General features: G+C 43.0%; 1 protein-coding gene across 3 annotated transcripts in view; it reads left to right on the top strand.

Moving 5' to 3' along the window:
- Nucleotides 1-17,500, top strand: part of syt1a (synaptotagmin Ia) — a 205,340-nt gene that overhangs the window by 166,343 nt on the left and 21,497 nt on the right. For 2 of the 3 annotated variants that reach the window (XM_060889779.1, XM_060889778.1), the window contains 2 exons: nucleotides 6,006-6,178; nucleotides 9,607-9,732. In XM_060889779.1, coding sequence (XP_060745762.1) covers nucleotides 6,006-6,178; nucleotides 9,607-9,732 — 299 coding nt within the window. The remainder of the gene's footprint in view (nucleotides 1-6,005; nucleotides 6,179-9,606; nucleotides 9,733-17,500) is intronic. The other variant, XM_060889780.1, reaches the window with a different exon arrangement.

Here is a 17,500-nt window from a genome sequence, read left to right as displayed (position 1 = left end):
CACTCCATCATCATTCCATCATCACTCCATCATTACTCCATCATCACTCCATCTTCACTCCATCATCATTCCATCATCACTCCATCTTCACTCCATCATCACTCCATCATCATTCCATCTTCACTCCATCTTCACTCCATCTTCACTCCATCATCACTCCATCTTCACTCCATCTTCACTCCATCATCACTCCATCATCACTCCATCTTCACTCCATCATCACTCCATCTTCACTCCATCATCACTCCATTATCACTCCATCATCATTCCATCTTCACTCCATCTTCACTCCATCATCACTCCATCATCACTCCATCAACACTCCATCTTCACTCCATCTTTTCTTCTAGAGGAGACACTCAGCTTCAGGAAAGATCTGCTCTCCTCTCCTTCTCTCCACTTGATGGGGTTTAATGGTAGTGTTTGTTGTGGAGGATTGACTGGTGTACTAAACACTTCAACTTCACTACTGAGTGAAAAACAAATCACAACCTGTCAGAATGTTAGAGATGTGATCCAGCAGCTTGCACATCTGCAGTGTTTATTGTGTTGGTGTTGAGCTCTGGTGTGTTCTCCATCTCACTGCTGGTTCTTTAAACACATGACAACTCTGCCGGCCGTCACACTCGGGTCTGAGAACGTTTGACTGAAGTGAAGTGTCTCAAACCTCCCGTCTCTACCTCACACTGTCTCCAGTAGACTAACAATGTTCACTCACTCATGCTAATATACCAGGAGTCACATGACCAGACTCACTGTTTAACCAGCAGAAGAAGAGCTTAATGAAAGGAAGACAAAGCTAATGAGAGAAAACAAAGGTAGTTAGCAGGATAGAATCTTAGAGATAGAAAGCAGAAGAAAAAACTGAGGAGAGAAGAAATGCTAAATTCAGGGAGTGAAATAAAAAGCTAGCAAACAGAAGATTAGCCTAGCAAGCTAATGAGGAGACAAAGGGAAGAGGAAAAGAACTAGCCAAGCAAACAAACAACAAGAAAAGCCTAGCTAGCTTACTGAAATGCTAGGCTAAGACCTTCAGGTTCTGGTGATTAGCGGATGCCAGGGGAGGATGTGGGGGCAGCTGTGTGAAGGGTGTGTGTGTGTTTGTGTGTGTGTGTGTGTGTGTGTGTGTGTGTGTGTGTGTGTGTGTGTGTGTGTGTGTGTGAGAGAGAGAGAGAGAGAGAGAGGGAGATAGAGAGAGAAAGGGAGAGAGAGAGAGAGAGAGAGAGAGAGAGAGAGGTGTGAGAGAGGTGTGAGAGAGGTGTGAGAGAGAGAGAGAGCGAGAGAGAGAGAGAGAGAGGTGTGAGAGAGAGAGAGAGGTGAGAGAGAGGGGGGAGAGAGAGAAAGAGGGGGGGGGAGGGAGAGAGAGAGAGAGAGAGAGAGAGAGGTGAGAGAGAGGGGGTGAGAGAGAGAAAGAGAGGGGGGGAGAGAGGGAGAGAGAGAGAGAGAGAGAGAGAGAGAGAGGTGAGAGTGGTGAATCAGGGGGACAGATGGATAATTATGGACTGAGGAATTGCTTCTCCAAGGAAATGCTCTGATTGACAGGAGTGACATTCAGACCAGCTCCTGATTCCAGCTGTTAGAGAGGTGTGTGTGTGTGTGTGTGTGTGTGTAAAGATAAAGATAAAAAAAATTGAAAGATAAAGCAAGACAGATAAAGAAATGAAAGTGAGTCAAAAGACAATAAAGCTAGTAGAACATTTACAGCCTGGAATCTTTCCAGATTAAAAAAAAAATGAATTGCAGAAATCTGCTGTAACCCTTTTAACCTCAACATCCTGTCTGTATGTCTGACTGTCTGTCTGTCTGTCTGTCTGTCTGTCTGTCCATCTGTCTGTCTGTCTGTCTGTCTGTCCATCTGTCTGTCTGTCTGTCTGTCTGACTGTCTGTCTGTCTGTCCATCTGTCTGACTGTCCGTCTGTCTGTCCATCTGTCTGTCTGTCTGTCTGTCCATCTGTCTGTCTGTCTGTCTGTCTGTCTGTCTGTCTGTCTGTCTGTCTGTCTGTCTGTCCATCTGTCTGTCTGTCTGTCTGTCTGTCTGTCTGTCTGTCTGTCCATCTGTCTGTCTGTCTGTCTGTCTGTCTGTCTGTCTGTCTGTCTGTCCATCTGTCTGTCTGTCCATCTGTCTGTCTGTCTGTCTGTCTGTCTGTCCATCTGTCTGTCTGTCTGTCTGTCTGTCTTCTGGTCCCTCAGCTCTATAGCTCTATAGAATCAGCCTCTGTACTCATCATTCCCACTGAAATTAGACTGAATTATCTCTCACTCTGATATTGTCTGAAATTCCTCTTCAGCTCTGCTGCTAAATCTTTTTTAATCTGATAAACATCACCATCATCACCATCATCATCACCACCACTATCATCATCACCATCATCATTAACTTCATTATCATCATCATTATCATCACCATCATCATCATCACCACCACTATCATCATCATTATCGTCACCATCATCACAACCATCATTAACTTCATTATCATCATCATTGTCTTTATCACCATCATCACTATCATTACCATCATCACCATCTACATAATCATCACCACTACCATCATCACTATCAGTATCATTACCATCATCACCATCATCATCATCATTGTCTTTATCACTGCCATCATCATTATCATCACCATCATCATTACCATCATCATCATCATCACCATCAGTATCATTACCATCATCACCATCATCATCATCATCATCATCATTGTCTTTATCACTGCCATCATCATTATCATCACCATTGTCTTTATCACCATCATCATTACCATCATCATTACCATCATCATCATCATCATCATCATCATCATCATCACCATCACCATTATCATTAACTTCATTATCATCATCATTATCATCACCATCATTATCATCATCATTATCACAATTATCATCATCATCATCATCACTATCACCACCCCCATCATCATCATCATCATCATCAGCAGCAGCACCGTGTCTTCCCTCATCCATCATGGAGCCCAAGCCCAGGTCCAGGCTCTGAGACGTTCCTTTAGACCTTTGCTCACTGTTTTTCCTCACAGGACAGCGAGCATTGATTTTGACAGCAGAACATTGATTTTTTATTTTCTCTGAGGGAAACTCTCAAAGCTCTTCCTCTAGAGAGCACACCAACTTTTACTGATAACAAAAATATATCAACTTTCTAAAATTAGAAAGAAAAAAGTTTCTACTTTAAAATAAAGAAAAACTTTACACTCGTGTCTGACGCTGTCAGGTCATCATGCAGTCTGTCCTCAGAGTCCTGGTCTCTGATTGGACATCAGGTGTTGATTTGTCTCACATTAACATGGGTTTCTAATAATACTGTCCTGTGAGGAGACACTCCATATCACATATATATATATATATCACACACTCTTCATCACTCTTTATCAGTGTTTAAGAGGATAAAACACACACACACACAAACACCCCACACACACACAAACACACACACAAACACAAACACACAAACACACACACACAAACACACAAAAACACACACACACAGACACACACACACACAAACACACACACACACAGACACACACAAACACACACACAGACACACACAAACACACACACAAACTCACACACAGATACACACACAGACACACACACAAACACACGCACAGACACACACAAACACACAAACACACACAAACACACACACAAACACACACACAGACACACACAAACACACACACAAACACAGACACACACACACACACACACAGAGTTTTAGTTTTTTCAGTTTTAACATCACATAAAAAGTGTAAAATTATGTTTTGTAAAAAACTTTGTAAAAAAAACTTTTTTGTGGTCTCCACCACGGTGTAGAGACGACCTGTAGATCATTAGGTGTCTATTGTTCTGAGAGCAGAAGGTGTAATTATTGTAGCAGGATTTCTCTTTCATACGTGAGGAGGCGTGAGGAGGCGTGTCCCGGGTGTGGGCGGTGTGAGGAGGCGTGTCCCGGGTGTCGGCGGCGTGTTGGGTTCGTGTTACTCAGCTGCTTTTAGCTCAGACGTGTCTCCTGTTTGTCAGGAGGCTGTTAGCGCTGTCTCTGTGCAGAGGAGGACAGCGGCATGTCTTCGCCTGTCACACAGAGCTAAAGCTGTAAGCTGTATTTAGTCAAAGAGGGACACGGAAAAATGTTTACTTCCCGTCTGGAGCGAACACCGCTATTGTTAGGCGCTGATGAGGGGTGTGCAGAAGCAGAACTCTCTCCTGTGAGCTTCATTCTTGCCTTAGTGACATTTTTAGACGTTTTCCTACTTCAAGAGGAAAGACTCATTTAGGACAAACACCTCCGCCGCTGATTAAATAAAGCTTCCGCTGCTGCTGAGTGGCACAATAGTGTCAGGATCCTGAAAAGGTTCTTCCTCCTGGACAAAGCAGAACGCCACATATGTTATTCTCTGTAAATTGGCCGAGGGCACTCACTGGAGAGTTTAAACCTCGAGATCATTAAGCGGCCTGCTGTCTAGACAGCAGCGTCTTCTCTTTGTATTGATCAAAGTGCTGTTAGCAGTGGACGGAACACCGCTTCCTCTCTGACTCAGGCATCGTGCGGCATTATAAACACCAGAGAAATGCTCTTTAAGAAAATAATGCAGAGTGGAAGTGAAATACTGCTTAATCATTTTTAATGGCAGCTAAGCTAAAAAAAAATCACAGAACGCTTTAACTGTTCCAAACAAAGCGGGCTAATAAACACTCAGGCTCCAGCACTAGCCACTTAAGGGAGATGCTAATGTTAGTAGATGTTATCCTAGTGAACATAGCAACAGCAAATGGTCCTGTTAGTGAAGGTTATGTTACGTCTCCTTATAGGTTTGGTTTTTACCCAAAAAATCTGGTGTATTTTCGATTATTCAAAATATTACCCAGATGTCTGAGGGTTTTGTAACAGAATCATTTTTGGACTAGAATGAAATGTTTACATTAAACAAGCACATATTAGCAGTTAGCAGCTAAATGTTCCAACAAAGAGATTCGTCCTCATGTTTCCGGGTTCCATGTTCCAAGAAACAGAAAAAAACATGGCATGGGGAAGATAGAACCCTGGGAATGTAGGACCAGGGAGAGCTGAGCTTTGGTGATGTACATGAGTTAATAGAGTAAAACAACAGGAGAGAGGACACCATCTCAGGGTTCAGGGAGTGTAGGTCCTGGAACAGCCCTGAGAACATGAGAGAACGGAGACAATGAGAACACTGTGGTCTGGGTAATAGGGGTTTGGGAGGACAGAGAAACCTGTAACCAAGAAAATGAAAATCTAGAATATAGAACCTTTTGAACACAAATCCCTGGTAAGTTTGAAAGGTAGGAACAAAATCATTCGATCCTAGTGGATTGGGAATGCTGGCATCCTGAAAAACTAGCAGGAATCCTCAAACCTTCTGAGCTCAGAGCACTGGTAAATTACAACCCAAATCCTGAGAACATAGGGGACTAATGCCCCTTTTCCACCGAGGCAGTTTGAGTGCAGGTTCGGAGCCTAATTTAGAACCAGTTCTTTCTTTTCCGACAGCCAAAGCACCGGCTCTGAACCAGGAAAAGTGGTTCTTAAGTAGCACCAAAACGTTGCTGGTCTAGACTTAAGAACCGCTTGCATCAGGGGCTGTGGGCGGGGCTGTGGGTGGGGCTACTGTTAGCGCATTTGATAATGTACCTTAAGTATACTAATGTTTAATACACTTTTACTTTACTGTTGTTGTTGTGTTTGTCGCTGCTGCATTAAGTTGCTGTGTAACGTGACACGTATACAGTGACGTCAGACTCGGCTCTGTGATGCTCTCTAACCGATGGAAAGGCAAACCGGTTCTTAGAAGGTTCACCAGTGGAACCAACTTTGAACCAGCACCAGTGCTAGCTGTGAACCAGCACCCGGGTCTTTTTGGTGGAAAAGGGGCATAGGTGGATCAAACATTGACAAATGACCATCATGGTAAGATTCTCTCCTAGCTGATGCTAACACACTGATGTTTTCCCCTGCAGTGCCATCATGGGCCATCGTGGCCATCGCATTTGTGGCCGTGGTACTTGTCGTGTCCTGCTGCTTCTGCATCTGCAAAAAGTGGATATTCAAGAAGAAGAACAAGAAAAAGGGCAAGGACAAGGGCAAGAACGCCATCAACATGAAGGACGTGATCGAGGGAACCAAGACGGAGGTAAAGGCACTGCAGAGCCGCTGTGCATCCAGCTTGGCCTTGGTTTAATCATTGGAGAATGCATGAGGTCACTGATGCTGAAGTTAATCACACTTTACTGCGGTTTGGCTCACAGTGTTGATATGAAACCTGCTTTGATAACTTCACATGTCTGTTAATGCTGTTGCTTGACTGCTGACTTTAATTACAGGATTGAAACCCTGGCATGGTAAATGGCACAAAATCGTAACAAGCCTGCTTTCTGTAGCTTAAACTGATTCAGATTTTTAGGTTTGTTTTTTTCTGCAGTGCTGCATATGATTATTGTTATATTATGATGTGGGATCGACCTGGAGAAATGACGCTAGCTAATTAGCGAGAGCAAGAACGAGAACGAGGTTCGCCCCCTTTTTTAACAACGCACCCACAAATTACAGCTTAAATTGTGACAGCGGCACTCTGACCTCGCTTTGCATACTAATTGACACAGAACACACGCAAGACACACTTTAAATGAATAATTGACAAAGTCTCCTTAATTTGCCGTGTAAGGAGTCACAAAGCCGGAATCACTTTAATTTGAAGACACACACTTTTAAACTCTCTCTCTCTCTCTCTCTCTCTCTCTCTCTCTCTCTCTCTCTCTCACACACACACTCACACACACACACACACACACACACATACACACTTAAGGATTTGGGGAATTTAAGAATTTATACGAAAGACAGGATTGTAGTATTTTAGGACTTTAGAGCTGTGTCCCAAATGGCAAACTGCACACTACACACTTACACTATGCATCTAGTGGACAAATGTTAGAAGGGTCGTATCATCGCGGATGAAATTTTTTTACGGGGAATGAGAATTGATGCCGTTACTTTGGCTTCAGCATGTTGAATAAATTAGAAAAATCTGACGTTTGTAACACATCTCATCCACCATAGTGTCGTCGGCCATCTTGAAAAGGTTTTCTCATCCTGAATGCCTGGTAGCCCCACCCCTTAGCCCCACCCCTTATCCCCACCCCTTAGCTGTACCCCTTAGCCACACCCCTAGCCCCACCCGTTAGCTCCACCCCTAGCCCCACCCCTTAGCTCCACCCCTAGCCCCACCCCTTAGCCCCACCCCTTAGCCACTATGTAAAGCAAGGCTACAAGTGTTGATTGTCCGACATTAGTGAATCTTCCGGGTTCTTGACATATTCGTCTCCTAGTGTGAACATGTGACTCGCACTCTTTATACTACACTATGATGTAGAATAGTGCGCAAGTATGTATGCGATTTGGGACACAGCTTAAAGCCTGAGGGGGAGTCAGCAGGGCCAGCAGTGTTCAGACAGCATTAGAACACAGCCTGTTCTGTATATCAGAGACAGTCACGTTACTAACGTTTCCTACGATTGACCATACGTAACCATAGCAACAGGGAGGGGTTCGAGAAAGAGCTTTGAGCGGGTGATTGGTCATTTCTCCCGGTGCGCCCGTACACATGTGTTTGCCCTGTGTGTTTGTGCGGTGTGTTTTAATTTGTGTTTCTTCCTTCTATGTCCTTCCTTATCTGTGTTTTGATGACTTTTCGGGATTGGCACTGGCGGTAGGTTCCTAATTGCTGTTGGATCTTCTTTAGCCTGCTGCGATGATGTTGTTTAGCCTCTTGACTTAAAGCCTTAAAGAGAAATGTGTAATTTTGCATACTGTACATGTTTATCTACACTATATATGTGTGTAACGCTGCGTACCCACATATATATCTGTATAAATCTCTCCACATGAATGAATGAATTTGAAGCACTTGGGTTACGCTTGGATGAGGCTGAACCACATTGATTTGTGTTTGGAGATGTTTAGATGGACGTTTTTGTAGTCACAGCTCCTCATTTCACCCACTTGAACTTTCGACTCTGACAATTCGTCCAGGGGGAAAATACCACTCGACTCATTAGCCGTACAAATTATGCAAAAAGCTTTTTCACAATGACCGGCATGATCTTTCAATCCTCTAGACACTCTTTTTTAAATCACACTTCTTTCTCGAGGCTTTCAAAAGGTCAAGGAGAAGATCACAGAAGATAGCTGATGATCAGGCAGCATTTTTCTTTGTTAATCTTTTTACCATCTCATCAAGCCACAGTGTTATTATGCAGAAGGAACGTGGTGAACTTTCACCAGACTCCTCTTTAATTGGCAGATGTTTTTATCCAACCTGCAATTGAGGACAATCCCAATCCAAAACCAAATGTCTGGAATGTTTCCTTTACCCAGAATGCAGCCTGGTAGCCTTTCAACCCAGAATGTGTTGCATTTTAATGTCTCTACTGGAGCTGCGAGGCTCGATACTTCCACCAGTTCCTGGGTTGCAAAAAGGTTTCCATGCAGGACAAATGATACCAATTGGTTCCTTAAGATTAAAAAGACCTAAAGAACATTCCAGAGTGTTAGTTAAAGGTCTTCCTCATCCCTGAACTGTGGCTCTCTGGAAGTCCTGGGATTTGGACCATCTGCTTCCTAGCAGAGAATCTTTACTGCTAATCAGCTTCTATTGTGCCAACATTTGATCATGTTAACGCACTCAGATCTGCCATGATTGGATATCCAGTGAGGTGAGCTAATCAAGATTTTCCTTGTCTTATCAAAAATGACAAACAATTTGCAAAGCAATCAACTGCAAAGCTTCAAGAACAAGGCAAAAAGTCTACAGAGTGCAACTCAAACATCTGAGCGTGAAGTCGTGAAGGAAAATCTTCATTAGCTCTTAAGGTCAAAGCTGAAGAACAGAAATCAATTTGGTTCAGCCTTTTGCTCTCACAAAATATTAACCCGACAGCTGATAGGACAGGCCCCATGTTCGTTACCAGCCCTTTTGTTTGTTTGTTTGTTTGTTTGTTTGTTTTCTTTAACCACTTCCTGCTAGCATGATGCAAAGGGTTCAGGGGGTCACTGAGAACTCAACCTGTTTTGGGGAACGAGAATGCCATGCATGCTTTACTGACAAATCTAGCTTAAGGTAGAGACCTTTAATCCACTGAATGAGAGTTTGAGCACGTTTCAGCCCTCACATTGCAGACTAGGCAGAAATAAAAGACACCACACTTCACATCCCTTCTTCTGATTCCTTCCATGCCTGAAACATTCACCAAAACGATTCTGATCTGCTTCTGAGAAGCTCGATTTCCCAAAATGCTTGCGCCCCATTACACTCATCCTCTGTGCAAACCATCTGATTTGATGAGGACTAGGCTGTAGAGGTGCTTACAGTCTGCTGATGGGGATGGGATGGGGTCACGATTTGGGGTTGAACCATCACCAAGCATGTCGTGGTGTTGATCACTGTGGTGTTTTTAGTGCTCGATCCCTTTAAAAGAGATTTATACAGGAGACCATGGCTTGGCGGCTCAGCTTCAGGAAATGGGGCCGAGTGGACTGACTCTTGGTGGATGTCTCCTTCAGGCTCTGAAGGACGAAGACGAAGTGGAGACCGGACTCTCGGAGGGTGAAAAGGAAGCCGAGCCTAAGGAGCAAGAAAAACTGGGCAAATTGCAATACTCACTGGATTATAACTTCACCGAGAACACGGTAAGGACCCGGGCGTGTCTTGGTGTGTTGGTGACGTTTGTGTCCGTCTTTTATTTATTTGTTTTCATCATGAAGGGACTTTGTAGCTCACCTGGCATCAGTATTGTAAATCCTCTCACCAAAACAAATACAGAAAATATTTCTTACACACTTAAATCTTTACTGCTGATATCTGATTGGTTGTTTTCACTTCCTGGATCATTAAACAGAACCGTAGTCTCACATAAGCATCCCAGCATGCCTGTAAGTTCTCAGACCAGACTCCTGGTTCCAGGTTTAATTAGCAGACTACTGTATGAGGATAATGTCAATCAAACACCAGAGTACAACTCATGGCTTGAAATCTACACTTTAATCTGATTAGAAGCCGTTATTATTATCACCACTTTTCTTTTTCCCAGCTGAGGAAGATAACAGGGTTAAGGGTCTTGCTCAATTCCCCAATAACGACAGCTTGGCAGTGCTGGGGCTTGAACCCCGACTTATTAATTATGTCTGGAATTGTAATTAGAATTAAGCCATACTTAAAAAAAAACGAAATAATTTAATATTCCTTGTTAATTTATTGCTATACATTTTTTTACATTTTAATTTTCAGTCTAACGTCCAACAAAATGAAAGAGCAGAATTAATGAGACTAATTATCTAATGACATCATAACAATGGGGGTGTCAACTGACTCTATACTAACTAAAGAATCTCATCTCAGTGTTTGTGCGTCTTAATGAAGAGATTATATCTTATTAACCCGACAGTTTCATGTTTACAGAACAACAGATTCCTCCATTATTTTCTTCATTTCTACAATTGTAATCTTCATCATTCTGGATGAACTGATCAGGATAAGAGGAATAAGATTTCGACTCGTCCCAGCGTGAGCTCTCGTCCCTACATGAATGTCTGAACTGAAAGTGTCAATCATTTTATTTTCTGCTGTTCATTTGATGTAAAGACTTTTATTGACGACTGCAGAAATTTCTGTAAATGTTCTTAATCATTAAAGCACAGAGAGAAAGAATGTGAATAAAACTCACCTTGTGGAAAGGTAAGAAGGACACAGTCCAGAGAAAACCTCTGCTTTTAAGGTGTGAGTTTTAACACAGGAGGTGATAAAAGCAGGAGACGAGCTGCAGTGTGTGTTTCCTCAGTATTGTGGCTCAGGCCGAGTTCTGTGTTCTTCACCACACTGACAGAAACAATAAACGGAGCTGGATAACATTGCTGCTGTGAGTGTGTGCAAGAAGAGTGTGTAATGTAAACTACTTCACCTAGAGCTTAAAGCTAGTGTTGGTGTGTGTGTGTGTTTCTGTGTGTGTGTGTTTCTCTGTGTATGTGTGTATGTGTGTGTGTGTGTGTGTGTGTGTGTGTGTGTGTATGTGTGTGTATGTGTGTATGTGTGTGTGTGTGTGTGTGTGTGTGTGTATGTGTGTGTGTGTGTGTGTGTGTGTGTGTGTGTGTGTGTGTATGTGTGTGTGTGTGTGTGTGTGTGTGTGTGTGTGTGTGTGTGTGTGTGTGTGTATGTGTGTGTGTGTGTGTGTGTGTGTGTGTGTGTGTGTGTTTAGGCTCCAGATGTAACACACTAACCCTAATCATTACTGGACCATTTTCCCGTCTGTGAGTTGACACTATTAGAGCTTTCCCATTAAGACAGTGAGTGTGTGACATCTCTACTGAAGAGTCTTCTGTCTGAAGATGACTACAGGTTTATCACTCGTATCTCTCTGGGACTCTGAGAAATGTGTGCTCTGAATCAGAGATGATGAAGGACTGAAAGTTCCTCCTCATCCTCTAATTGAGTGAAGGTGATATTAGAAAAGGTGACGCTGCAGAGGTAAACCTTCCTAAACAAATCTGACAGGACGAGATGATCTAATGTCAGCCATCACACAAACTATTTAACCTTTAAAACTCTCACTTTCTGTCTGAAAGTCATGTGTCCACCACAGAGAGCTGCTTCTAATTCAAACTATTAAACACTCATCTGTATTCAACCAGCTGATAATAATAATAATAATAATAATAATAATAATAATAATAATAATAATAATAATAATAATAATAACTAGATTTGTAAAGTTCATCGCGACACACTTTGATGTTGGCTTTGACCAACATCAGATCAAAGGTGCTGGCTGTACATTCACTATGATCTAATTTTATGCTAATAAGGTACTAAAACAAATTTTCTGAGTATTTATAGTTTTTTGTTTAGCTCAGAAAACAGAACAGTCTCTATATAGTGAACCCTGGGTGACGACTCACAGCAGCTAGCAGACGGTCAGATTAGCCATTAGCCTGCTTAGCCCTGGCTCTGGATTGTCACAGATTAACTCGGCCTGTTCTTAAACTATGTCCTATGCTGCAAGTAAATGAGAGCAGCACCTTCCCGTGTGGGATGGACACCGTCCCGTCCTAACAGGCCAGCCTAGCTCTCAAAAGTGCTCCAATTATCTATGAAGCCCACATTTTCGGGGCACCACCTGGACATCCAGCAGTTCAGCGACCATAACCTGCTGTAAGCTACATCGCCAAGCCGCATTGGGATGGGACCAGAGCTTACTACAGCATCAGACATCACCTTCACTAATTTACACACCTCTACAATATTAAAGTACCTTGGAGTAACTATGCTTGTCTAAGACCCTAAGATTACCTGCTATGTCCGGCACCCTGGCTCCTGGAACACACCTAACCAGTGCTGCTGGAGCCCTTAAAGGCGGAGCTAATTTCACATGCCTTAAGATGGAGTCTCCTATAACCAGAGCTCTTTCAGGTTTCTCAGCAGGTTCTTCACTGAGGAGAGCAAACCTGTTAGACATGTGAAGAGGAGAGGAGTGGTGCTCCTGTGGGCAAGCCTTAGCGTTAGCTTTGGCTTTGTGACTTTGCCGCTGAGTCGTCACCCATTTGCCCCACTGTGAGGGCTCTAATGCCGGAGGTGGAGGGTTACTAACTCCGCCTAAAGCATCCAGATTTTCCCCTACAGAAACTACACTACTATCACTATCCCTCTGTAGTGTCTGGATGTGCACCTCTAAAGCTGAAGTCATCTCCGTCAGAGAGCTAACACACTTATCACGATTAAAATTAACGCTAATGACAGAGGAAGAATTACTAAACATTCTGCAGCTCTCACACTGGACAAGATGAAAGTTTGCCATACTTTTGACTTGGACACACTGGATCAGATCACACTGGATCAGATCACACTGGATCAGATCGGAATATTAAAAAGATCTGATGATCGTTTCCTCCGCTAGATGTTTGAAGACAGAAAACAAACAGCATCTCCTGAAGAACAGGAATAAAATGAACTGCGATAGAAAAGTAAAGAATTTAAAAAACTAAATGTAACAATGTGAGAATGTAAAATATTAACTAAAAAGAGTCCGTAAAAAAAAGTATAATTTAAACACTGAGACAGGCAGAAAATCCTGCGGCAAACAATTCAAGAACAGGAAGTATAGATGAGTACAAGTGAGTATAGATGTACTTTATTGATTCTTTATTGATTCTTTATTGATTCTATTTGCCACAGTATTGTGTTAAGTAAACAATGCTGGTAAACATCTACACTTTCTTTTGAATTTTATTTTATTTCAGTCATTTTTGGGTAAACACTAAAGTAAAGTGGATGACTTATCCTCCACTCATCCTCCACTCATCCTCCACTCATCCTCCACTCTGGGGCATGTCCCAAATTTGGACCTAATTAAACAATCTGAGTCTTCGGGCCCCAGATCATAAAAAATCATTTTGATGCTTCCAGGTGTTTTTTTCAAAGTAAAAATAATCAACATGTCTAATGAACTGATGTGAAGATCCATCAGTTGTTACACACTTACATCATCATCAGGATACATCATCTCCACACTAGTGCTCCAGGTCTGGATCTGAGATGGATAACACCTTCAAACTCCACCATCATTATTCACTGGTTTTCAGAGCACCAGTGTTTTTATTCATACAGCTCTGAGCTCCAACATCAGACAGTGAAGCAGCATCAGTATGACCCAGATTCATCTCACATCAGATAGTCTCTCTCTCTCTCTCTCTCTCTCTCTCTCTCTCTCTCTCTCTCTCTCTGCTTTGAAGAATTTCAAGTTACTACTAGAAGAAAGAAATTCCCTCCTCTCAGAATTCAGGGTGGGTTTCCTAAACCCCAACTGTATTGATGTCAGATGAACACAAGGCCTTCACACAATGTGGTGGATGATGAAGTGATAGATGAGCTGACGGATGATGACTGGACTGACAAACAAATTACAGGACAATGGGTGAACGGACGGATAAGGGATGGAGAGAAGGATGTCCATTAGATAGATAGATAGATAGATAGATAGATAGATAGATAGATAGATAGATAGATAGATAGATAGATAGATAGATAGGTAGATATACAGAGTGAGTGAAGGTAGTGGAGAATGCATGAGAGTGAGATCAGATCCGCTAATGACCTGGATCTGGATTTATTAATTAGCTTGCTAATGCCTAGCGAAACACATCAGGACTGAACCTCTGCACCGATTACGCTGTGCCGCAAACGAGAAATAAATTGTTTTCCACCCAAAAGTTCCTTCTACCGTGAAAAATGTCTCGCCGCTAGTCATTTCAGCCGACAGCCTCCAACGTTCTGTGGACAAATTGAGCGGCGATCTCCTGCTGAGAAAAAGAAATACAGTCATGTCTCTTGTCTCTGAGTGTGTGCTACTTTCACTGCCTGCAGAGTCAGAGCAGGGAATTATGGGTAAAAATCTCATCTTCTGAATCCCTCTCTCTTTCTCTCTCTCTCTCTCACACACACACACACACACACATACACACACACACACACACACACACACACACACATACAAACACAATGCTGAGAATTTTATTGTCAGTAGATACGTGAAATAAATTTGGAAAGGATGTGTGGATGGATGGATGGATGGATGGATGGATGGGAGTGTCAATGGATTGATGGACGGATGTGTTAATAAATGGATGGAGAAACAGATGGAAATAAAACACTAGAAATTCCTGGGAGATTTTTTTTTAGTAAAGCAGAACACAGATCTCTCCACTAGAGGGTGCTCCCAGTTTCTCTCTGACACTGACTACAGCCCCATAGCTGAAGATCTACATGAGAGAAAAAAACACAGTTTGTCGCAAAAAAGTTAACCGCATCCATCCATCCATCCACCCATCCATACACACTTCATAAAACATTCATAACACCTGCATTTATGGTGGAACAGATCGATGAACAGACACTTCACTTCTCAGGAGAACCTTCTATTAATGCGTCACCTGATGAAGATTAAAAGAGATTGTTAGATGTTGGAACAGGACTGGGAATGATTTATAAAATATTTAATACATACATTTAATCTGAACTGTTACTCTGCTTTTCAATAAACTAGAACCACGCAATACGATAGAACCACAGAGGGATATGAATGCTGTAGATCCACAGAGGAACATGACACTGTAGAACCACAGAGGAACATGACTGCTGTAGAACCACAGAGGAACATGACTGCTGTAGATCCACAGAGGAACATGACTGCTGTAGATCCACAGAGGAACATGACACTGTAGAACCACAGAGGAACATGACTGCTGTAGAACCACAGAGGAACATGACTGCTGTAGAACCACAGAGGAACATGGCTTACTGTAGATCCACAGAGGAACATGACTTACTGTAGAACCACAGAGGAACATGACTTACTGTAGAACCACAGAGGAACATGACTTACTGTAGATCCACAGAGGAACATGACTTACTGTAGAACCACAGAGGAACATGACTTACTGTAGAACCACAGAGGAACATGACTTACTGTAGAACCACAGAGGAACATGGCACTGTAGAACCACAGAGGAACATGGCATTGTAGAACCACAGAGGAACATGACTTACTGTAGAACCACAGTGGAACATGGCACTGTAGAACCACAGAGGAACATGACTTATTGTAGAACCACAGAGGAACATGGCACTGTAGAACCACAGAGGAACATGACACTGTAGACCCACAGAGGAACATGACTTACTGTAGAACCACAGAGGAACATGGCACTGTAGAACCACAGAGGAACATGACTTAATGTAGAACCACAGAGGAACATGGCACTGTAGAACCACAGAGGAACATGACTTACTGTAGAACCACAGAGGAACATGACACTGTAGAACCACAGAGGAACATGACTTACTGTAGAACCACAGAGGAACATGACACTGTAGAACCACAGAGGAACATGACTTACTGTAGAACCACAGAGGAACATGACTTACTGTAGAACCAGGTTGATAACAGGAACAGGAAGCTTTAATATCGGGTTCATGTTGAGTGATTGTGTGTGTGTGTGTATGTGTGTGTGTGTGTGTGTGTGTGTGTGTGTGAGAGAGAGAGAGAGATGAAAACTTTAGACGTTTCAGACAGCTTTTTCATTTGTTTTATTTCTCCATGTCTTTTTCTCCAGGAGATGGATGTGGATAAGAACATGTTGAGCAATTTGGCATGATAGGCTAGTCACAGCGCCCCTCCCCTACAGTGATAGGCTAGTCACAGCGCCCCTCCCCTACAGTGATAGGCTAGTCACAGCGCCCCTCCCCTACAGTGATAGGCTAGTCACAGCGCCCCTCCCCTACAGTGATAGGCTAGTCACAGCGCCCCTCCCCTACAGTGATAGGCTAGTCACAGCGCCCCTCCCCTACAGTGATAGGCTAGTCACAGCGCCCCTCCCCTACAGTGATAGGCTAGTCACAGTGCCCCTCCCCTACAGTGATAGGCTAGTCACAGCGCCCCTCCCCTACAGTGATAGGCTAGTCACAGCGCCCCTCCCCTACAGTGATAGGCTAGTCACAGCGCCCCTCCCCTACAGTGATAGGCTAGTCACAGCGCCCCTCCCCTACAGTGATAGGCTAGTCACAGCACCCCTCCCCTACAGTGATAGGCTAGTCACAGCGCCCCTCCCCTACAGTGATAGGCTAGTCACAGCGCCCCTCCCCTACAGTGATAGGCTAGTCACAGCGCCCCTCCCCTACAGTGATAGGCTAGTCACAGCGCCCCTCCCCTACAGTGATAGGCTAGTCACAGCGCCCCTCCCCTACACACATACAGATGTATTGTGTTGCTGTGTCTCGCTCTGCTCACTCACAGTCACACACAGAACAGCTCTCTGTCTCTCCCTCAGTCACTCGGGTTCGCGGGTCTTTTCCGTTAACGTTTAGGGTTTCTTCAGCTTTTTACTTCGGGTTGTAACGTTAATAATACGTACTTACTAACCAGTAGAGTTCTGGTAAACGTGGGTTCGTTCAGACGTGGTGCTTGCTTGGTAGAATGCGACTCGCATTGCGTCTCTGCCTGTCGGAGATTTTTTTTCTTTTTTAAACCTTCAGCTGTCTCTAACCAGTAACCAGACACTGAGTGTCTGACACGTTTTTGCTGTATTATAAAAACATAAAGGTAGTAAGCTAGTGTTATAAATATTACAAATTAATTATTAAGCTACACACACTCACACACACTCTCTCTCTCTCACACACACACACACACAAACACTCACACACACACACACCTGGTGTGGAAATAAAAAAATAAAAAAGAACCAAAAAAAAAAAAATCAAACCGATCATAAAAAAATTAAAAGTTAAAAAAGAAAGTTATGTTGTTCATTACATTTTACTTCATAATTGCACTGCATTGTTTTGTTTTCATTGTTGCAAAACTTGTTCTGTAATATAGTTCGTTTGCTATCGTGATCAAAACCATGCTGT

This window comes from Tachysurus vachellii, chromosome 16, assembly GCF_030014155.1.
Source record: "Tachysurus vachellii isolate PV-2020 chromosome 16, HZAU_Pvac_v1, whole genome shotgun sequence".
Taxonomy (NCBI): Eukaryota; Metazoa; Chordata; class Actinopteri; order Siluriformes; family Bagridae; genus Tachysurus; species Tachysurus vachellii.
The sequence above is the reverse complement of the archived record's forward strand: the minus strand, read 5'-3'. Positions and strand labels throughout refer to the sequence as shown.